Source organism: Melanerpes formicivorus, unplaced genomic scaffold, assembly GCF_026170545.1.
Source record: "Melanerpes formicivorus ecotype bairdi unplaced genomic scaffold, bMelFor1.0.p_v2 SCAF_14, whole genome shotgun sequence".
Lineage (NCBI taxonomy): Eukaryota > Metazoa > Chordata > Aves > Piciformes > Picidae > Melanerpes > Melanerpes formicivorus.
This window is the reverse complement of record NW_027142366.1, coordinates 2,710,057-2,732,780: the sequence shown is the minus strand read 5'-3', so window position 1 is coordinate 2,732,780 and position 22,724 is coordinate 2,710,057. Positions and strand designations below refer to the sequence as shown.

Below are 22,724 nucleotides of genomic sequence, written 5' to 3'. Positions count from 1 at the left end.
CCCACCCTCTTTCCCGGCAGCACTCTCAGGGTGATGCTCAGGGGGCTGCAGCCCATATAAGCCCCAAGTCGGGACTAGCCTTACCCTATCGTACGAGGATGAGGCACAGAGGCAGCAGGATCCCTCTCAGGCAGTCATCCACCCATCCCTGGGGTGCTCAGGTGCCAGGCAGACAAGAGAAGAGAGGCAGAAGCAACAAGTGGGTTTGAGGGTGAATTTTATTGGAAAGAAGGACTGGGTTTGATGGGTACAGACCGTTCTCAACAATACAAGGGGCTTCTGATGAGAGGCAAAATCCTTGTCCACCTTAAAGCCAAGCTGGTGTCCCCCAGAGCTGCCATTCCCCTCTGCCATCGAGGAGGGGACCAGGACAGGAAGGAGTGGGGTGTGTAGGGCAGGTAAGACCCATGCTGGATGAAGCTAAGCAGATGGCATGTGAGGGGACTGTGTTTGCCTCTTCAGCAAAGCCTTGCTTCAACCACAGGGTCCCAAGCCCATCCCAGAGGCATCTCCCCTGGGTCTGAAAGGGCCAATGCTCCCTTTCCCCAAAAGAGAGCAACTGGGAGGGGTTGGGTTTCTTTTTCCAGGAGGAGAAAAGCAGGAGCCATGCAAAAAGCAAAAAATCACCATTCCCCAAAGCACCTCCTGAGGGTGAGAGAAAGGGTGGGGAAAGGGGTGGGGACAAGGAGGAAAGTGAAAACAAACAGAACCAAAAGCTCAACATCAAAACCAGAAACAATCCAAAGCAACCAGCCGTGAGAAACAAAACTCCAACTGTACATCTGGGCTGCAGAGCTGCCCAAGCAGGCAGGTAATGGTACAGGGGCTCCTGGAGAGCATTGGGTGGTTTGCAGACCGGGGTGGAGGAGAAAGATGTGGAGAACATCGACCACCTTCTTATTTCACATGAAGCAGGGTGAGGGGAGGGGGTCAGTGTCCAGCAACACTGAACAGGGTTTTTCCAGCTCAGCCTGGGCTGGTTCTCAGGGTCTGTGGGCTTGGGGATGAGGTTAGAGCAGCGACAGGGGGAAAAGCCCTGCTGCACGGTGAGGGACTGAAACCATTTGCACCCTGGAGCAGATGGTGGCAGGCAGCCCCATTCCCTAGCAGAGGGTCCCCAGTGCCACTTCAAACCCTGGGCTGCAGGAGCAGGGAGCAATGGATTCAAAGGGACACAGTGGGGGGTGGGGGGACACACGGAACACTGGAACTGCACCCTGAAACCCAGACCTCCAGGGTGGGGCTTTTAGGAAAGATGGTTTTAAAAGGTTCAGCTGAGAAACAGAGCTCTTTCACTTAAAAAACAACCAAAAAACCCCAAACAAACCCCAAATAAACAACAACAAAGTCTTAGGCCAGGGTGTCTTCCAGTGACCCCTTTCCCCCACCACCCTAAATCAGCCAGGAAGGAAAAAACAAATCTTAAGCCACATCACCAAATCTGCTGGCCACACAGGACAGTCACACATTCATTGTTGATTTAAAAATATATAATATATATATATATATATATAGCACACATACACACAAATATATATATTAGAAAAGAAACAAAACAAAACCCTCTGGAAAAAAAAAAAAAACAAAAGTCAATCTAGTTAAAAAAAAAAAAACCAACAACAAACCAACCCAAAAAGAAAGAAGGAAAAGAAAACCCCAACAAAATCCACAGCTGCTGCGCTCAGCCCGTGGCCAGGTACAGCAGAAGACAGAAATCCTCTTGGCTCCTGAGGGGAGTGCTCAGGCTGGGAGAGTGGAGAAACACATCAGGTTTTCACAGTGGAGCTGTTAGCAGGGAAGGAACTGCTCCTCCTCTCCTCCTCTCCTCCTCTCCTCCTCCCCCCCTCTCCTCCTCTCCTCCTCCCCCAGAAGCCAGTTGGGTTATAAGCAGGGAACACCTCGAGAGGTCCTGCGTGGTAGGGACAGAAAACCGGCGGCAGCCCCCGGGGCAGGCCCTGGGCTTTCAAGCTCAGCTGACACCTTGGTGGCTTCAAAGGCAGCCTGGGACACGAAGGGCCTCCGAAGCTGAGCAGGTGTCACAGTGCGAGGTCTTAACGTGAGCTCCCGGCTGGAAGGGAGATGGAGCAAAGTCTCCTCCGGGAGGCAGAGGCTGTCGAAGGCGTTCGGCGCCCGGAGATGGGGATGTGTCCTCCCAGCCCGGGGCTGGAGGAGAGGCAGGCAGTGTCTGGGGACCTGCTTGCCCCTCCATCACTTTGTGCCCACCTGGGGAAGGGAGCATGGTGTGCTGGTGAAGTCCTGTGGGCAGGCACAGGGAGAGTGTGGGTTGATGCTGACATCGAGGTGGGGTCATTGACAAATGCTTTTTTTCCCCCTCCATGGGAGCAGTGCACTGAGGGGGGGAGGAGAACACCCAGTCTGGTGCTGCCTCAAAGGATCATTCAGATGTCGAGCCAGGCATTAAACAGCCTCTGGTGCGAACAGCAGCGTGCCCAGGGAGCCCCACTGCCCCCTCAGAAGTTGTTCCTGGGGGCAGACAGCTGGGCACAAAGGGAAGGCAAATGAGACCCAGCTCCAGGGAAAGGAGGGGAGAAGAGCTGGGCAAGCACAGCAGCAATTTTTCTCTCTGCCTTCCCTAGGCAAGCACAGAAACAAAACCTTCCTGCCCTGTGCACCAGGCTGCTGGGGAGGGGAGATGCCCTCTGGCACCCTCTGCCCTGGCCCCACAGGCATGGTCCTCTCCCCGGGACAAACACGATGGTGTCAGCAGGGAACTCCTGAACCTTCCATCTCCGTGGCTTAGCTGGGAAGGTGCTGGCTTCAGAAGACTCATCCTGGGGGATTTTGTTTATGGGGCAAAGAGAAAAGAGACTGAGAGGCCAGATGGGGCCAGAGATGCCCACAGGTTGGGGAAGTGCGATTTGTGCAAACCACCATCAGAGTCCTCAGTTGCTCCTCTGCGGGGAAGCCAGGCTGGAGGGGACTGCACAAAGCTGAGCTTCGAGTTAGGAGTCTTCCCCCAGGATCTCTGTCACGAAGGAGGCCATGTCAGTCTCTTTGGTGTCATGCAAGGTAAAGAAAGGGTGTTCCTGCCAACAAGATCAAAGACAACGTCAGCCACGCACAGACAGGTCCAAGAGCAGTCCCTGGGGGGTGGCACACGGCTGGCAAGGTGCTCAGGCAGTCATGGAACATCAGCCTCCTGCCCAGGCTCCCTTGGACACCATCCTTCAGCTCACAGATTAACTAATGCTGTCAGGTTTGGTGTTTCTAGGTTCAACCCCAGAGGGACAGCCCACCTTGGCAGCTGCACCACCACCACTTAAGGTCTGATCTTGCCAAGAGCAGACAGGGCCGAGGGAGAAATCACCGAGAAACCCTGAGCTTAACACCCATGGAATCAACACCCCCTTCTTTCCACCCCAGACACACTACACCCATGCCACTTTGTGCCTGAAAAATCACCCACATGTCCTGTTGTCCCACTTCCCCAGGACCTGCTGGACTATTCATTTGGCTTTCAGGATGCATTGGGATAAAGCCAGTAGGAATGGCTCCACACTTACCATGAGTTCTAAATAGTTCATTCGCTCAGCAGGGTTCTTCCTTAAGCTGGAATCAAAGAAAACAGGGGAGAAAGGCTGTAAGATCATCTTCTGCTGTATGTGGTCTGTCACCAGGGATCTCCCCTTCCCAACCAGCATGGCATCCTTCTATGGGCACCACCTATTCCTTTCCCACCTTGGCTGAGCAGGTTGGAACCACCAGTGAAGCTGCCAGGCAGGTAACTGGCAAAGGACAACTCACAGTGTTTTGCCACACAAGCCAAGCTTGCTGCCACCTGCCCCCACACAGCCCCTGCTTGCCCACACAGACAGAACAAACAGGAAAGAGAGGAGATGGCTTCCCAGCACTCACAGGGTGCTTTGCCTTGGTGAATCTACCTCTGCCTTGCAGCTCCCAGCAGCACCACAGGGAGCAGAGAAGCACCCCGAAGGGAGCTGCTACCCACAAAACCACAGATCAGATTTCACCCAGAGGCACCCAGATGCTGCCAGGTCTCTGTTCTCCTTTCATTGCTGCTTTGCCAGAAAACACCAAAATTTCTGCAGCAGCAGCGATGGCAAAAGGGGAAGAGAAACCTCTGCACCTTCCAACCAGCCCTGGGTGAGTCAGGCCGAGAGCAAAATCAGTTTGGGCAGCGCTTCCTGCCCCGGCCAAGCACCGGCCTCAGCATCTTGAAACGTGCACTTAGAGAATGACAACCCCAGCCCCACGCTCTCCCCTCCAGCCCCCAGGGATCAGCCAGGCTGGCAGAAGCCACCAGTCCCTGCCAGAGCCTCACCACTGCGCTGTGAAGTCCACAAACTCCTTGGAGAAGCGGTCGGTGGGCAGCTGGGGCGAGGGCTCCTCCACCACCTGCTTGAGCTGTTGGAAAGGGGTCCCCCAGGACTCGTATGGGAAGCGAAGGATGGCCAGCTCGATCTGAGGGGGGAGACAGGCTGGTGTGAGACACTGGGATGAGCACAGCCCCCTGCAGCCTGCCCAGCTCTTCCCTTACCCATTTTCAATTTGGGTCACACCACTTTCTGCCCTTCTTTCTTTCTGAAAGAAATACAAAGACCCAGAGGCCAAAAATACCTCCTCTGGTGGCTGGCTCAGCAGAGTGATGCATTTAGAGGAAGCCACCAAAGAGATGCAAAATGGGATTATTTAAAAAGATAACAGCACACCCTTTCTGCACTGCCTCCCAAAGTGCCCTGCTCGCCACAAGGCAGCCTCTGGGCTTCAGCCTGGTACTGTACACAAAAAAATCCACCAAGCCAAGAAAACCCCAGTGGTGGAACATCACTTAGGAAGATTTTTGCTAAAACCATCTCAATGGCTGTGTCCTTCCTACAGGACACCTCTGCTCCCTCACCCGGTCAGGCAGGAGCCTGCTCTGGCAGGGAGGTTGGACTCGATGGTCCTTGGAGGTCCCTTCCAACCCCTAACATCCTGCGATCATCAGGCCCACCACATCTTAGGCAGTGTCCTCATGCCAAAGGTCTTGAAATGGGCACCAGAACCTCCAGCCCTGGCAGGGTGGGACGGGATGGGATGGGATGGGAGGAGTAAGAGAACTGACAGGATGCAGGGCAGAGCCAGCTGCCCCTGCCTGCCTCTGGCTCACCTCAGGGGAGCTCAGCTCCTGCTGCTGGAAAACTGAATGAAGCCACCAGTCAGAAAGGCCTGGATTAGCTCTACCACAAAACAGCCCTAAAACCCAATTGGTCTGAAATCAAACCCCTTCAGAAATTAAGTAAATAAATAAAATCAGGAAGCCAGCCCAGGAGGAAGACATTAGAGGGAATCAGGCAGCTTGGGGCTCCAGTCGGCTGCAGGCTGGCAGGCTTTCAAGCAAGGTCTCCTCTCCCATCCAGCCTTGGAAAGGTTGAGAGACTTCGTCATTCATGCAATCTCCCATCCCACAGCTTCCTGCATCTTGGGAGGAAAGCCAGAGCTGATTACATTTCCAGCCAGCCCAGCTCTGGCACAGGGACACCAAGGAGAGGGGCTTGGGTTTGGCACTGCAGACAGAACCAGCTGGGGATTAGTTGCCAAGAGATGTGCAGGGTGCACACAAACCTGAGGCTGCAGCACCCAGAACAAAGGCCATGGCTAAGAGGGCACAGAGAAAACAAAAGTCCTGAAAACACTCTAGCCCCAGGCAGAGTCTCCTGGCAAGGGAGAGCCTCGGCATCCCCAGAGCCAACAGCTGGGATTTCCTTTGTCCTCCGGTGCCAGAAGATCTCAGCTGCTCTCTGCAAGATCTGTTTCTTGCAGGAGGTAGATAAACCATCCTGAGCAGCTGCGATGCTGGAACTGAAAGCATTTCCCCTTCCTGTTGGCTGCTGTGAACTGCCCTGCAGGCAGGGCTTGCTGCAAGGCATGCACAGCATCCCTCAGCGCAGCTGGCTCACCCGGATCCTCCTGCAAGGCTTTGCTTGCCCAGGAGGGGGATGCACGCAGGAAGCTTGTGACCCACTACAGCAAACCCTGCTCCACTCCAAACCTCCCCAGCCAGTGCATGGGGAACAGCAGAGCAATTAAAAGCCCGAAGTCTTGGATACCCAACTCAGCCTACTGTTATCCAGGTGCAACTTGAGGCCATTTCCTACCCTATGGCTTACAACCTGGGAGAGGAGACCGACCCCCACCTTGCTCCAACCTCCTTTCAGGGAGTTGCAGAGTGCCAGAAGGTCTCCCCTTAGCCTCCTTTTCTCCAGGCTAAACAACTCCAATTCCCTCAGAAGATTTGTGCTGTAGATTCTTCATCAGCTTCGCTGCCCTTGTCTGGGCACACTCCAGCACCTCAATGTCCTCCTGGTGAGAGGCCTAAGACTGAACCCAGGACTGAGCTGTGACCTCACCAGTGCTGAGTACAGAGTGACTACCACTGCCCTGATCCTGCTGGCCACACTGTTTCTGATACACACCAGGATGCTGTTGGCCTTCTTGGCCACTTGGGCACACTGCTGGCTCACACTCAGCCAGCTGTCCCAGCTGTACTTCCCAGGACTCAGCAGGAAATGCAAGAAGGGAGGGGAGGGACAGAGAAGGGGCAGAAGATGGATCACCTCCTGGCAAGCTTGCCAGCTGACTTGGCAAGAACTGCAGTAGTGGTGGCAAGGCTGGGGGTACACTCAGCTCACAGCTGCCTCCCTAGGGGTGAGGTATCCCTGTGCACACAGGGCAGCACCTGCACCCTGGGTAGCTCATCTCATGCCCTGAGCTGTCACACTCAGAATTTAGTCCTTTTAGGTGAGGTGAAGCCACCAGACACCACCAGTCATGGCAGGGATGGAGCCCCACCAGCACAGACCCCATCCCATCCCCAGGGCTGCAGGGTGCTGTTCCCAGCCCTTGGCATTACCATTGTGATCCCCAGGCTCCAGACATCCGACTTCACGTTGTAGCCCTTCTGGTTCAGCTCAGGGTTTATTCTTTCTGGCTGCAACAGCAAAATGGAAGGTATCACAACTCTATCTTTTCTCCCAGTGCAAAGCCCACAGTGCAAACCTCTGGCTCCAAAACCCAGGCTGGGCAGACTCCCCCAAGCTCAGCTCCTCATGGGGGCAGGAGCTGAGGTTAAATCTAGCACTGATGAAAGCCATGTCATGCTCCACATAACCCACAGAAATTCTCCCTTCCAGCTCCTGAGTGAGGCTTGTGCTATGCCTGCAGCATGATCTCTGTCCCAGGAGCACAAGCCCACAGAGATGTCACAGATGGCAAAGGGAAATTCACACTGACTTGAGGATGAAATTAAATGATCCTGCCAAGAAAAGCCTCAGCATTTTCTAGCTGACAAGGAGCACCCCTCCCAACCACCACAAGCAGCAGCAGCCAGCGTTTTGCCCTGCTGCAAATGGGAGGTGGCAGAGGAGTCTGCTGTGGCAGACTGCACATGGCAGGGCTCATCCTGTCCTTGGAGAACTCAGTGCTGAGTCAGGAAGCTCAGAACACTCTGAAGTGGTTTCTATCTCAGAAACCAAGGCTGAAGTGGCAGCCTCTTTGAGTCAAGGCTGAAGGCTGCCAGCTCCAGTCCCACACAAGCACACTTACAGCCATGTAAGGTTTGCAGCCAGCATCCATGGTCTTTGCCACCGAGTCCACCAAGTAGCCGCTGATCCCAAAGTCACACATTTTGACGTGGCCCTCCTTGTTGATCAGCACGTTGGAAGGTTTCACATCTGAGAGAGAGAACACAAGAGGGCAGATTGAGCCTTTGCTGAGGTGTCAGAGAGCCTGAGACCAGATGGACAACTCCCCACGGACCTGGGAGGGGACCAAGCAAGCCCTAACACAAGGGGAGACAAAATCCCACCACTCTTTTGTTACAATTACTACAACCACAGCCTTCAGGCAGAGCAGACCTCTTCTCTTAATGAGGCAGGTCAAAAGGCTGAAATAAAAGCTTGAGGAGTTAATGCTCAGCTCCTTAGAAGAGATTTATGCACCCAGCACATCCTTACAACTCTACCAAGTTCTCAGGGCAGCTTGTCTCATGCCCATCACAATCTGTCCACAGCTACACAAGAAACTGCACCAGGATGAAGAGCAAGACCTGAATGTTAACAATTCCCACCTGGCATTTTATAAGACCTCCTTCAGCCCTCACCTTGCTAGACCTAACCCAGCCAGGGAGGCTTGGGGATTTTTGATCCCAACAGCTGCCTTTGAGGCACCTCTGTAATCAGAGAGAGACAGAGATGTCCACAGAGGTAGTGAGGGATTCAGTTAATATATTTAACCCTTCAGCTGGAAAGGAGGAAAAGAACAAGATCATGCAAAGTGATGTAAGGGCATCTCAGGAACAAGCCTTGGGCATCTACATCTGTCCACCTTGGTCCTAAGTACCCTTAGACCCCACTGTGGGCATCCCAGAGGGGCACAGCACCCATCTCCTAGAAAGAAGCCCTCACATGACTGATTTCAAGGCTAGGTCTCCAGCCACATCATGCTACTCCCATCCAGCACCTACCTCTGTGGATTACAGAAAGTTTACTGTGCAGATGCTCCAGAGCTCGTACAATCTGGGGTCAAACAGAGCAAGAAGAGAAGCTGTTAGTCAAACACAGCAGCAGCCTTCCACTGCAAACACACCACCTGCTTCCACACACCATGGCCCACAGCAGAGACCTCCAACAGGCTCAAGGGACAGGCAAAACCATGCAAGAACACAAAAGGCACTCACAGACACAGCCATCTTCCCCAAAATGTCTTCAGGGATGGTTTTCTTCTTCTCCAGCACTTTCTTGTAGAACTTATCTAGGGAGGTGTCCATGAGCTCCATGCAGATCCACACATCACCCTGCAGATGGAGAAAAAGCAGCTGAGAGGGAATTTTCTGGAAGTCTTTAGGAGCTGAAGGGAGCAGTGGGGAAGAACTGACAAACAGCCACTGCTGCTTCCATACAGGGCAAGCCAAGGGCCCTGACACACAGCCACTGGTGGTCACACCACCAGCACACAAGCTCAGCACTAGTCAGCGATGGGCAGACATCCAAGAACCACCCAAACTACCTACAGTGGCCTTCCTTGGAGCATCCACCCCAAAGTCAGCCTGGGGTAGATCCAGGGCTTGGGCATGTGCCATGCAAGTGAGGAATCATTGACTTTAAGTCACGGCAGCATCTCAAACAGCTCAGGTGGGCTGAAGAAAGCAAGAGGTGGTTCGGAACAGTTTAGTGCCCACAGCGCAAATGGATGAGCCCCAGGGCCCAGCAGCCACCCCCTCAGCTCAGTACCTCACGGAAGAGGGCTCCATAGAAGGTAACAGTGTAGAAGCAGTCAACTGTCCTCATGGAGATGTCCAAGTCCATCAACAACCTCTTCTGCTCCTGAGTGTTCACCGTGGCTCGGATGCGCTGAGACAAGAGAGCAGAGCACAGAGGCTTCAACAGCCGAACCACAGCAGGAACACCTGAGGCTGCCAAACCAACACAGACCTGCCCCCCCTTTTGCCATGATGGGTGCAGCTCAGCAGGGTGCCTGCACTCCCCAAGAGCTGCACATCCCGATCCCCACTGCCCTCAGCAAGCAGCTGCCCTCACCTTGACGGCCATGATGGTGCCGCTCTGCGCGTGCCGGACCTTCTCCACCACCCCGTAGGCTCCGCGGCCCAGCTCCGAAATCGTCACCAGGTCATCAGCTTCCACCTCAAAGTTCTTCAGGGAGAGAAACGAAATCATTCAGACAGTGAGGACCTCAGCAAAGGGCCAACGCTCGCAGCTCGCTCCCGCAGAGCGCTTCAGGCTGGGCTTGGGTGGTCTCTGAGGTCTCTCCCAACCTGATGGATTCTATGGTCCCCAGCGAGGGGACCCACAGGGCTCCCCCAGCTCCTTGTATGCACCACAGAATCACAGAACTGCTGAGGCTCAGGGAGACTTTTGACATCACCATGGCCAACCACTCCCCAAGAGCTCACAGTCCCACCACTGCTGCTAAGCTAGCATCGTCTCCCAGGCGGCCAGCACCAGAACAAGAGGACACAGTCTCAAGCTGTGCCAGGGGAGGTTTAGGCTGGATGTTAGGAAGAAATTCTTCCCAGAAAGAGAGATTGGCCTTTGGAATGTGCTGCCCAGGGAGGTGGTGGAGTCACCATCACTGGAGGTGTTTAGGAAGAGACTGGATGGGGTGCTTGGTGCCATGGTTTAGCTGATCAGATGGTGTTGGGTGATAGGTTGGACTTGATGATCTCAAAGGTTTTTTCCAACCTGGTCTATTCTATTCTATTCTATTCTATTCTATTCTATTCTATTCTATTCTATTCTATTCTATTCTATTCTATTCTATTCTATTCTATTCTATTCTATCCCATTGCACCACATCCACACCTCTCTTACATACCTCCAGGGATGGTGGTGACTCCACCACCTCCCTGGGCAGCCTGTTCCACCCCCTTCTGTGAAGGAGTTTTGCCTCATATCCAACCTGAACAACTTGAAGCCCTTTCCTCTTGTCCTGTCACTTGCTGCATGTGAGGGGAGCCCAAGTCTCAAAGCACCACGTTTAGAGGAGATAAGTATATTTTTGGCTCTGTTGAACTACAGCTCAAACCCCCTCATCTCATACCCACCAAGGCACATTTAATTCCCCCTCTGCAACTAGAGATCAGGACTTTCATCCTTTAAGCCAGGGCACACTGCAATTGGAAAGGGCACCAAAGCTTGGTGCCTCTCTGCCTGCTCAGCATTACTCACCCAAGGGTCTCCTTGCAGGATTTTAACAGCTCCCATGCCAGCACCAGCAGCAGTCAGGAGCCTCTGCCACAGCTCCAAATGCCTGGGCACAGCCAGGGATCCCCCACCTCACCCTGCATCCCAAGGGATGATCCCTCACAAACACACCTACATGTCTAACACCACCTCAGGGGTGGTGGGATGGGGCACACAGCAGCCCAGCAGCTCAGCTCCTAATTATCAGGGATTTCAGGTGGGTTTTACCTGCTTCTGTGCTTCCTCCCAGCAGCAGAAAGCAGCCAGCAAGGCGAAACCTGAGTTAGCACCCACACAGGAGCTCAGGTGACTGCAACTGCACAAAGCTCACTTCAAGCTGGAAAAATCCCACCAGAGTGCTCAGGCAAGCCAGTGCCCCACGCAGCAGGGGGCCAGCAAGCTCCTGCACAACCCCCCAGTGAGTTTCCCTAAGGACACCTTCCCCTGCAACTGCTCTGCTGGGCAGGGCACGAGCGAGACAGGGGCTATTTTTGGACGCTGTGTTCACTGCTCTGAAGTCACAGACCTCCTTTTAGCCAGGCTTTATCCAGCCTCCAGCCCTCCTCCGGTCTCAGGGAACAAAAATAATACCAGGATGCCAAATTGCCCCAGTAGCCACAAAGGCAGGGAGGGTGGGAAACATGCACGGCACAGCGCCGGATGCTGTGCCTGCGAGCTACGCCCAGAGCCCAGAGGAAACAGCCTTTGGTGTCAAGGAGCCAAGCTGGGAGATGTGGCTGCTGGGCTCCTGGCCAGCAACCTCCCCCTTGGTGCTGGCCACTGGATGGCCAGCAGCCACCAGCTCTACCAGACCTTCCTACCAGCCCTGTCTCCGCTTATTGGAGCCAGATGTGGCTGGCAGGAGGCCGGGGCAGGGAGCAAGGGAGGTCTGTGCCTGAGCTCAGTGCTGAGCTATGTGCTGCCCAGCACAGGAAGGTGCCAGCCCTTTCCTGGGCAGATGGTGGCTCCAGAAATGAGGAGAGCAGGGCTGAAGGGGGATATGTCCAAACCCCCACCCAGGCTGCTGGCAGAGGAGGAGCAGGGCAGGCTTGCAGCTCCTGCAGAGGCCTCCAGGAAGGATCTGGTGCTGCTTTTCAGGACACGTGTTCTGCAGTTGTTCCAGGTTATTGTTTGGTTTTTTTCCTGGCATTTACCCTAAGGCTTCCCCAGAAGCTGGCAGTTCCCAGCACACTCCAGGAACCAGCATTGCCCTGCCCAGCAACAAGAGGTGATGCAGTGACACAGCTGATGCTTCCCTGCCCTTGCAATAGGGTGCATGGCATCACCTACATGGATCTGATGGTCCTGAGGTCACCACCCACCCCAGGAACCTGAAACTGGCCTTCTACTCAAGCCCTCTCGACCAGCTGGACCAGAACTCTCTTGCAAGCACTGGAGCAGGCAGAGCAGGGAAGAAAACAAACCTGGAGAGCTTTCCCCAAGCTGCAGCCTCTCCCCTTGCACACACCATGCCCAGGCTGTCACAGAGCATCTCTCCCAGAGCTATTAACACACACAGCACAATGGCCAGAAAATGGCACAGGCAACAGGACTGTTCCCTGGACCCAGCTTCCCCACTTCTCCCTTAACCCCAAACCCTTGCACTGAGGCCAAGGAGCCCAGATACCATCAGCCAAGGCACCACCCAGCCTGGAAGGTAAGCAGACAGATATAGGGCTGAGCCACTGCATGGTATTTTTAGCTCCCTTGCAAACAGCCTTCTGCAGCCCCAGGAGTGCCCATAACAAGAGAATGAAATAAAAGAGTGGCTGCTTCCAGCAGTGCCTTTCATCAGGTCACCAGCAAAGGCTTTGGAGAGCTGGAGAAGAGCTTTGTGCTCAGCTTCTCCTGGCCCATGGGCATTAACACAGCACTGCAGGTATGCAGGACAAAGAGGACTTTGCTTGGGGCAGTGAGGCCACATTGCCATAGGGTCAACAGGTTGGTTCCCTCTCTTCAGACTGAGGTGGCTGGTGGGGCTGTGAAGAGACCACTGTGGTCTCCCATGATGGACAAAACTGCACACTGAGCCCTTGCTGTCACCCAGCTGCCTTGCAGGGACTGCAAGACCAGCAAGTGCAGGTGCTCAGGGCTCAGCTGTCTTGCAGGCTGGGTGACATGTTCAGCTCCCCAGCAGACACTGCTCTCAATACAGACACCCCACTGCTTCACCAGAGAAAGTCCTGCTGTAGGATCTCATCCCTACAAAGATGCATCCCATGATGCTGCACCAGCTGGGTACTGCCCTCACAGGGTGCCCTGAAACCTCAACCTGAGAGGTTGTCAGTCATGATCCAGTAAAGTCTCCATGCAGGGGGCAAAGGGAAAAGGAAGTGAGCAAAGAGGGAAAGCACACTGACACATACTTTATCTCCAATGGTAATGAAAGTTCTGGAGTCCAAGTTCCTTGGAGGCCTGCAAGAGAAGAGAGAGAGTCAGGAGAAAGTCCAGCTCCTTCAGCCCTCTTGGGGGTTCATGAGCCAGGTTTCACCTTCCTTCAGGCACTTCCAGCCACTGCTTCCCACCCTCTCTTCTTGTCGTGGCTTCAAAACAGCCCCCGCCAAACACTCACCAATGCTTTACTCATACCAGCAACACCTCACCCCCACCACCCACGAGACACTCACTCCACACAGGCAGCAAGGAGCCCAGACCCAGCCAGGTGAGACAGGCATCAAACCAAGAGGCTAGGAAACCATGCGCGCTGGGAAGCCGAGCCCCGGGAAGCGAGAGGGGAGCTGCTGAGCAGCTCAGCTCAGCTCAGCTGTCGTGTTTTGACAGGCAGGTGTTGTAACAGGGCAGCCACGTAGCCTGAAACACAGGCTGAGGGCACAGCAGGTAATTCCTCACCCCTGAGTCATCTGTGTACACTCACAGGCCTGTGCCAGGCAGTGTGGCAGGCGGAGCAGGCAGCACCTCGGCGTCAGGCTCTGCACTACACCATGCAGGTGAAAGTCTTCCTTCATGGCTTGTTTCCCCCCCCCCTTGTAACTGCCCACTTCCCATCATGGGCAGTAAGGTACTTTTAGAGCAGATGTGAGCCTTTTGTCCCTCCTGCCTCACTTCTTTGCTCTCTGTCTCTCCTCTAAGAGTTGAGATTGCCCAACTGGTTTAGCCTCTCCATCCCCATCAGAGCAATACAGCAACCCCCAGCTTCAAGGAAGTACTTCAGGCTCGCTGCAAAAGCCTTGCACTCTGCAAATATTTGCACTGCAGCTTGAAAAAGCTCAGAGAGGAGGAGTCATGGGTAGCCTGCACCAGCCTCTGGGCATGCAAGCACTCTGCAAACCCCAGCGTGGTGCCTTCTCCAGGGGAAATTCAAGCACCAAAGGCAGCAGAGACAGAATCACACAGAAGGACTGTGGCTGGGAAAGAAACTTCAAGGCCATAGAATCATGGAATAGATGGGGTTGCATGGATGCACCCATTGGGGAGAGAGGTGGCTGATGCATGCAAGGCTCAGCATGTGCAAGCTGGGCTGCTCAGCATTAAGTGGGGAGTTCCCCAGGCTCCCCACTCTGTCAGATTTGCCCTATCTACCTGGGGTTTCAGGAGTGGCATTTCCCTTTCAGGGATTTCACTGCTCTCCTGAAGCTGGGAGGGTCTCTAGGACAGGTTTCTGGAGCAAACAAGGCTCAGTGGTTGAGTCCAGCCTGAGATGTTTTGGAAGAGCACCATGGAAGAGGAATTTTAGCCATCTGCTCTTTGTCAAACCAAGTGCCACTACGCTGGGCTCTCTCCCACAGCGTAACAAGCATGAGCTGCACGAAGCAAACAGGGCTGAGCAAAATTCCAGTGCTCTGAGGCACTGCTGGGCACCAGCACCAAGCAGCACAACAATGCAAGATGTCTGTGTCCTCTTCATACCAAGGTGAAGCACTGCAAACAACTCAGATTAGCTCTGATATTGACCTCATCTCTCACCCCTTAACCCTCATTGCCCCTGCTCCTTCCACAGTCCAGCTGCCACCACTATTTCTCTTCCCCTGCATTAAAAACCCTCAGACAGATTTCTTTCTCCCCCATGACTTTGCCCTTTGGCATCAGCACAGCCATGGCTGGAAGACTGAAGCAAAGTCTCCCAGCAGCCTCCCAGCCTTTGCCTCCCAGCCATTTCAAGTCAAAGAAGACCTTTCCAGGCAGAGGCACCCAGGCTGTGGATGTGTGCATGCACATCTGCACACATGTGCAATTCCTCCTCAGCTCCCACTAGCCAGAGATTAAGAGGAAAAAAAACCCTAACTATTCTGATTCTTCAGGCCATTCCCCTTGGCACCATCAGCTTGAATCCAGCTCCAGAGAACACTTGGCTGGCTCTAAGCAAGGGAGACACTTACGTGGTGTTGGCAACAGGTGGCTTGATGGGGACACATGTTATCCTCAGGTCCCTCTTCTTCTTGCCTTTCACTGCAAGAGAAGATTCACACATCAGCAACTGGCCTTTTGACTTGTCTTCCTTCAAGCATTCTCCTGCCTGCAGCCACCAAGCAGGGAAGCAGGGCCTGGATCCCTACACCATACAGCTACAGCAAGGTGACAAGAAGGTCACAGTGCTCACAGCCACCTGCCCAAAACCTCAGGTAAGAGCCAGAAGCACAAGTGGGTCTCAATGTCCCCAGCCAGCCCTTGCCTGCAGAAATGCTGAGGAGTGCACTGACAGAGATTGTTGGCCGAGTTTCACAGTGCCCTGCAACGCTCCTCAGACATCCCCAGAGTGCTCTTTACCCTTTGTGGCCATCAGCAGTGCCCTCTCCCTGGGGATTTTAACTGCTGACACCCAGGAGCTAAAGCTACGCTTTCTGCTGGGCACTCACCTGGTTTGTGTGGCTCCAACGATCCTTTGGAATCTGGAAGAGAGAAGGGAGACACCAGCTCAGCCTCCATGCTCCAGACCCAGCGGGTGCAAAGCCTGCAGCCCTCACGGTCCCACGCAGCGCTCAAGGAGGGCAGCCCCGGCTGGGCTGCGGGAGGCAGACAGGCTGACAGAACGCAGCCAAGCCAAGCCAAGCCTGGCCTCATCCCCATTTCTCCAGCCACAAGAGGTCCCCACACCATTAGTGACGCTCCCAAAAATGCTCCCTGTCCGCCTCCTCCTTGCCCCACAGCCCCCCCACCCCGATCCCCCTCCAGCCCTCTTGGAGAGAGCCAGAGCCCTGCTGCAGCGTGTGTCAGATCTGGCACAGAGGGCCACGGCCACCAGACCTCAAGCACAGCCAAAGAGCACGGGAGCTGAAATGGCACAGATGAAAGTATCCAAGTCCTGACACACACACACCCCCTGCCAAGAGAGACAGGGCAGCTGCATTTGGCAGCTAAAGATGCCTGTGGCTGCACAGACCTGGAAGATGCATTGAAAAGCACAGGCCAAGGTGTGCTCCAGGCACTAGGCTGGGAGTGGACAGCCCTTCTAAACAGCTCCTACCTGCCTGCCTCCTGGGAAGAGGCATGAGGACAAAGTCCAGCATTCCAAAGACTGCCAGGAAAGGGAGGGGAGAGGCAAGGAGCTGGAATTTCACGACATGCAGCACCGTGGGAGAGCTCCCTCAGCACTGAGACACAGGATGATATGTGTCTAGCATGTTCCCATCGCAGCCAGCCTCCATCCCCATCCCTGTACCACACCAGCTCCAAATGCCTCAGCTAAGATAGGTGCTTGAAACCCACTTTTCCAGTCCCATCCTTCCCCAAACACAACCCTTGCTGTGGCTGCAGGGAAAAGCTGGTCTGCAAGACACTGCAAAGCTCCTAACTGCAGGACCTTCAGCATCCCCCCCCTGCTGAGGCAATCAGTATGGTTCAAGTCCATATCCCCATCTAATCTGCTGTCTTTCCTGCATCAGAGCTGGTCCATAAGGTTTGGGACCAGCACAGCTCCCATGAGCTACAGGAGCAATGTGAACTTCCAGCTCAGTGAAAGATGCTCCCCTCTAAGCCAGTCCCACTGGGCTGGAAACCATCTCTGGAAACCTGATCATGTCACAGGAATCATGGATTCTAACTCACAAGCCTGCAAAGTTCCCCTTCTCCACTACTGGAAGGGGGATCGTCAATAGTCCCAGGTGCCCACTAAAGACACTTTGCAAAACACCTGGTTGAGCAATGACAGGAGCAAAGGCAGAACAGAGCCCAGGGCAGGATGCCACCCATGGGTTCAAATGCCTCCCCCTTCCCCCACCCAGCCCCTTCCTGCTCAGCAAGGGGCTAATGACTGGGGTCCTGAGTCCTTCTGCATCCAGGCAAGTTGGGCAAGCTCACCGTGGGCACACAGCCCAGCCCAGCCCACCCCACCCAGGGGGATGGGCTGTGCTTGCTACTGCCCAGAAGCCTTGCACCGAGCATTTCTCCCCCAGAAGCTGCTCCCCAGCGCAGACAGGGGTTTCAGTGCAGCCCCCCAAGAGCAGCTCCCAGCCAGACCTTCACACAAAGCCCTGAAATGCCCCCCATCCTGGCTGGTATTTTACTTCATCTGTTTGTTCTCCCTCTCCCCCATTGCCATAGTAACTCCACAGCCAGCACAAAGCTCCTTCTGTGCCGCCGGCTCCGCTGGCAGCTCCGGCCGCAGCTCGGTGACTCACACGGCAGGAGCAGGGTCCACAGGCTCCCCGAGCCAGGCCTCCTGCAGGACACGGCGTCAACCCTCCTTAGCCCTGGCTGCAGAAACCAGGCTGGAAGGAGCTGGAAGCACCCAGTCTGGGGTCAGGAATCAATGGGCTGTGTTGTTCAGTGGAGCCCAAGCTTGCAGCCAGGAGGCTCTGCAAACGCGGGTTAGAAGGGCAGCACGGGACACTGAGATTCCCTGCTGGAAACCCCCTGCAGCCACTCAATACCTCTGTGAATTGGCCATTCCACATAAACTCTTCTAGAACAGGAAGCCTGGACGTCAGCCCATACCGCCCTGTATCCCCAACCTGCAGCCCCTGGCTTCCTAGCCAGAGTGAGTGACAATCCCCTTCCCCCTCTCTCCTGCCTAGCCTCACAAAACATTTCCTAACTCCAATCTGAAAAAGCACCGATTAAACCGGAGGTACTCTGCCACCACTCCCAGGCTCTGGCTGGGCCACCTACGCTGGTGGAAAACCCAGCTCAGCCCATGCCTGCAGGAATAAAATCACCCTCGATGCTGCCTTGCAGCTGGGGGAGCCAAGGTGGAGATTGGATTTGCCTGTACAGCTCTCCCAAAATTGGCCACGAGCTTTCCTGCACCCTGCACCCTGGCCTGAACTCCTCCTCGCTGCAAAAGCTTTTCCTGCTGCTTATGGATCTGGGTTAAGCACAGCCCAGAGAGGAGATGGGGACGTGACAAAGCCTCCCCACGACTGCACAGCCCAGCAATCGCCCCCTGCAAAGTGCCCCATGACTGCTGCAAATCCCAGAGCTGGATGTGCCACCTCTGTGAGGTGACCTCGTTCCTGAGCCCCTCAGGGAAAGCCCACGCACTGTTTCAGGGTGAATGAGGATGGAGGAAGGTCTGAGAGGGGGAAGACAAATAAAATTGCAGTGGGATGGGCATGACAAGACCTTGCAATTCAAGCCCTTCTGTCCTGAATACATCCCAGGGCAGCACTTGCCTTTAGCCCCCGCAAGCAGCTGCTCTCAGCTCCTCACCACCAAGGCCTCGGCACTCTCTGTCCCCACGTTCTGGTAGGGTGGGTGCAGGAGGGATTGCTCTGACACGAAGAACACTTTGTGTCACCTGAAAACCCCAGGAACACTCCGCAGCTTCCCAGGGCACTGAGCTCCTGCAAGAGCAGCGGCTGCGAGCACAGAGCAGCACAGCTCCCCTCGGGAGATGCTCCCAGGGGGGACAAAAAGGCAGCACGGGGACAAGGCGATCTGGGGACATGTCCTGGTTACCCCTGCGAGCCCACGGGCTCTGCTGGCAGCCTGGAGCAGGCTGGGCGCTGCCAGTGTGACATTCTGGGCAGCGGGAGGGGCTGCCGGCCGTGGGGGCACACGGCACTGAGCCTTACAGCCGGGCAGGGGAAAATTAGCTGACAGAAGTTCCTGGTGTGGAGGAGATTGTAACCCACGTGATGCTGCAGGCACGTAACTGCATCCTTTATGCTAAGAAAGGAACCATTTCCTCCTAAAACATAAAAAAAAAGAAGAGCCTCACCATGACTTTTTCTCATGCCAGAACCTCCACCAGCTCAGAACTGACACAGCTTATTTCCTGGAACTGCTCAATTCAGTATCTGAAGCTTTCCCTTTGCCACCACCAACTTCAACCCATTACGCTGCACCTCTCCCCGGGAGCTTTATCCTTCCTACTCCTTTGGCGTGGGTGGAGAGGAACGAACAGGACAATCTAAAGAACTGCAAATAAAACTATTTGCCTGAGCCGACCTTTGAAATTAAACCTCCCCCCACTGCCTTCCCAGGGCTTGGGTGCCAGCCCCAGGTGAAGTCCCAGGGATGGCTGTGGCACGGGAGGCTGCTTTGTTAGCACGGGGTGGAAATGTTTTGGATGCATCTCAGTTCTCCTCAGTTCGAGGAGGATAAGTCAAATGCCACGGATGGGGGCAGAAGGCCGGAGGGTGGATCCCAGCCCTGCTGCAAAGAGCGAGCTGGAAGGAAAAAAAAAAGCATCAAGGGGGGGAGGAAATAAAGAAAGAAATGAGAGGCAGGGTGCAAAGCAGAGAGGGGAATTCGGCTGCTCGAGTCATGAGAGCCAGCTCCTCACAAGCACACTTTGTGCTATTTTCCACCGTTGAGAGTGGAAAAATCTATCTGTGGAAGTGGAAACAGGGCTCTCAACCTGCCGAGAGCCATCAGTCATCGCGGTCCCGCTGCAGAGAGGGGCTGCCGCGGGTCATCGCTGCCCCGTGCTCGCCACTTCTGCAAAGAAGCAAGCAAGGGGGAGGAAAAAAACACGCCTCAGAAAAAGCCCCTTGCAGCTCCAAACTGACCTGTCAGCCCGCGCTGAATCAGAGCTCCGGACTTGCCGTGGTGCCCAGCTCTGCCCAAGCAACAGGCTTTCCAGCACAGGGGACACAACCATGCGAGACCTGTGTCCCGGGAACGCGACCCAAACCAGAGCCAGGAGCCAGCTTTACCCTCCAAGGATTTTCCTTTACCCAGGCTAAATTGCACTGATTGTTGTTTTTTTTTTGCACAGCTCAGATGCCAATGTTTTAACCCCAGGGAAAAGAGGCAAGTTTCCAATGCTTTAAAAACAAATAAATCAATAGATGCCCAGCTGCAAACATCGACCCCAAAACCAAGCCGCGAGCAAGCCAAAGGAAGCAAAGCCAACGTGGAGTGACCCCCGAAAGTTACACCGTCCCTTCTAGCACCAGAATCGGCCCTTGCAGCACCAGCATCGGCCCTTGCAGCACCAGCATCGGCCCTTCGCTCTCCCCCACCACGTGTTTTGCAAATTGCAACATCTACCTTGCTTCTTGTCCATGGTTTCCCAGAAATGAAGCACAACTCCAGCACGCCTGGCAGAAAAGCGGGAAGGGGGCGGCCGGGAGGGTGTGGAAAAAGAAAAAAAGAAAAGGGGAAAAAAAAAAATATATCTAGCTAGATAGGTCCTGCAGGATCCTGCAGAGCAGGCACTTCTTGCAAGCCCCGGTGGTGATTTTCAGTGGGGAGACATGGGCTGGCTTCAGGCGGCTCTCCCGGCCCGGGGTTCGCAGAGCCCGGGAGCAGCGAGCGGGGCGAGCTGCGGAAGGCAGCAGAGCCTTCCCTCCTCGGCAGCTGCCTGAGCCTGGCCGGTCTCGGCTCCAGTTACCCTTGAAAGCTCAACAGTTGTAAAAACTGCAGCGGCGAAATAGCAGATGACGTCAACAGGAAACTGGGGGGGAGCCAGCTCCCAGCTCCAGGAGCCATTGAAGCGCTGGATTGCTAACAGTGCATCCCCGCGGGACGCCTTTTCTTCCGACAAATTCAGCCATTCAAACCCAGCCTGCAGGCACAGAGGCGCAACCTTCTCCTTCTCCATCTCACACACATCGCCTCCCCCCGCGCCCCGCTCCCAAGCATCCCCACCGGAGCGACCCTTGCTCGGGGGCAGCCCTGCCACCAGCCGGCATCAGGCAGTCGGCAGAGCCCACGCTCACCGAGGGGGTGCCGGGATGGAAAGAGGTCACATTTCTTCATGCTGCAGGTGACACCTTAATTGCTCTGCCACTAACAACTATTACCACAACAAATAGTAGAAATATTGTTCCATGACAATATGGGCACAGAGCTCAGCAGCTATTCCAGGGGTTGACAACCGAGACGGCATCTCTGGTGGCAAAATAGAGACTGCTGCATGGATTTGGCTAGTAAATAGCACGGGAGAGAGATGATGTGGGGGAAAAGAAAGGGGGGGGGGGAAGGTAAAAAAAACACCCTCATCACTTCTCTACACACACATGCAAGAAAAGCGGTGGCAAAGCATTGCTGCTCTTCCCCTTTCCCTCAAAACCAGCCTGGCAGAAGCCAGCGCTGACATTCTTGATCAAAGCCAGGCTTGGCTTTGACGGGCTGCAGTTTTGTTTTCGATTTCCCCGTCAGCCTGGAGGGGAGATACTGGAGCAGCATCTTTACCTTCCACTAATTGATCGACAATGCGCCTCCAGTTTGCCCCCTGCGCTGGTCCCCGGCTTGTAGGCTGTGCCTGGCCGTATGCATTCGCAGCCAGAAGTCAGAGGTCAAGGTAAATGCACATACCAACATAATGAGTGACTCTAATTTTAAATGGTGTTTATATAAGCCCCAGAAGGACCGCGGAAGATATTTTCTCAAGCACAATTCCCCTCCCAGGGTATAGTTTCAGGCACAGATCATCAGCATGTGAAGGATGCTGACGCAGGAGCTGCTGCAGCAAGAGTCACCAGCAGCAGTCCCCAGAACTCCTGGGGAGAACAGCGCTGAGCTGTCCTCTCATCATTAGCTTCACGGCTGATTCCCCATCCCAGACACAAGGTGCCCCAAGGATATTTCCAGACACCCACAAAATCAGTGTTGCTTTGCAGCAGAAAGTCCCTAACCCAACAGGTGGGGTGGGAAATACCATTTCCTTTGAGCTAGTGCTGTTGGGTTTCAGTGCCTGAGGACCAGGGGTGGTGTACAGCAGAGCTTCCCAACATCTCTGAAGTACCTTAAAAACAAAACAAAGCAAAAAACCAAAACCCAAACAAAAATCCAGGGGCAAAAAAAAAAAAAAAAAAAAAACACAAAATGCTCAGAACAAAAGGGGGGAAAAAACCTTAAAAGACATCCAAGCATCTTAGTATCACAGTATCAGTCAGGGTTGGATGGGACCACAAGGATCATCTAGTTCCAACCCCCCTGCCATGGGCAGACTTTTCAAGTCTGACTACTGGCAGCTCTTTCACATGGTTGCCAGTCTGGTAGGAATTGCCTGGCCTTGAACTCATCCAGCCCTTCATTCACTCACCAGAGGAACAGAAGGCACCAGTGGGTGTTTCACTGGTGTTAGTGAAGCCTCCCCACGCCTCCGTGCTGGGCCATCACCCTGCAAAGGCGAAGGAAGCCAGGGGAGCAAACCCTCCTGTGGGGAGAAGTCACAGATACACCAGAGCAGAGCCAGGGAGGGGCAAGGATGGCTCCCATCACTCCCACCAGCCTCCTGCCAGTGGGCTGGTGTGAATAAGTGCAAGACCACACCCTTAAAAACAGCAATGAGCTCAAGCAGCGCCCTGCCAACGCCAGGCCCCTCTCCCCACCCTTCCCCTGCAAATCCCAAGGCCAGCCTGGTTAGGCTTGGGGACCAAGGAAGAGCCCCCCTGCCATAAGCAGCAAGCAGAATGCCCAGTTTAGGGTCAGCAAGGAGCTTTTCAGCAGTGTGTGCTTGGGATTGAGCAAAACACTAACGGCTGCCCCAAGAGAAGAGTCACTGCCCAAGCAGGGGCAAAGGGGGGGTTTCATGGGATACCCTTTTCCCTCCATGGATCAAAGGCCATGCACCAGCTGGCCACACACTGCCACAGTGCCCAATGGCCACACCTCACCATCTAACAGGAGTTCCAGTGGGTTTCCTGGCCAAGG

At 54.7% G+C, this 22,724-nt stretch overlaps 1 protein-coding gene across 3 annotated transcripts in view; it reads right to left on the bottom strand.

Annotated features, from left to right (window-relative positions):
• Positions 1-200: 200 nt before the first annotated feature.
• MAP2K3 (mitogen-activated protein kinase kinase 3) overlaps positions 201-22,724 on the bottom strand; it is a 34,875-nt gene continuing 12,351 nt past the window's right edge. For 2 of the 3 annotated variants that reach the window (XM_068146599.1, XM_068146601.1), the window contains exons 2-13: positions 15,536-15,568; positions 15,059-15,128; positions 13,088-13,136; positions 9,558-9,671; positions 9,252-9,371; positions 8,699-8,815; positions 8,486-8,537; positions 7,567-7,694; positions 6,875-6,952; positions 4,304-4,443; positions 3,525-3,570; positions 201-3,047 (exon numbers count right to left, since the gene is read on the bottom strand). In XM_068146599.1, the coding sequence (XP_068002700.1) occupies positions 2,964-3,047; positions 3,525-3,570; positions 4,304-4,443; positions 6,875-6,952; positions 7,567-7,694; positions 8,486-8,537; positions 8,699-8,815; positions 9,252-9,371; positions 9,558-9,671; positions 13,088-13,136; positions 15,059-15,128; positions 15,536-15,568 (1,031 nt within the window). In that variant the 3' untranslated portion in view covers positions 201-2,963. Of the gene's footprint in view, positions 3,048-3,524; positions 3,571-4,303; positions 4,444-6,874; positions 6,953-7,566; positions 7,695-8,485; positions 8,538-8,698; positions 8,816-9,251; positions 9,372-9,557; positions 9,672-13,087; positions 13,137-15,058; positions 15,129-15,535; positions 15,569-20,114; positions 20,474-22,724 lie in introns of those variants that run through there. The other variant, XM_068146600.1, reaches the window with a different exon arrangement.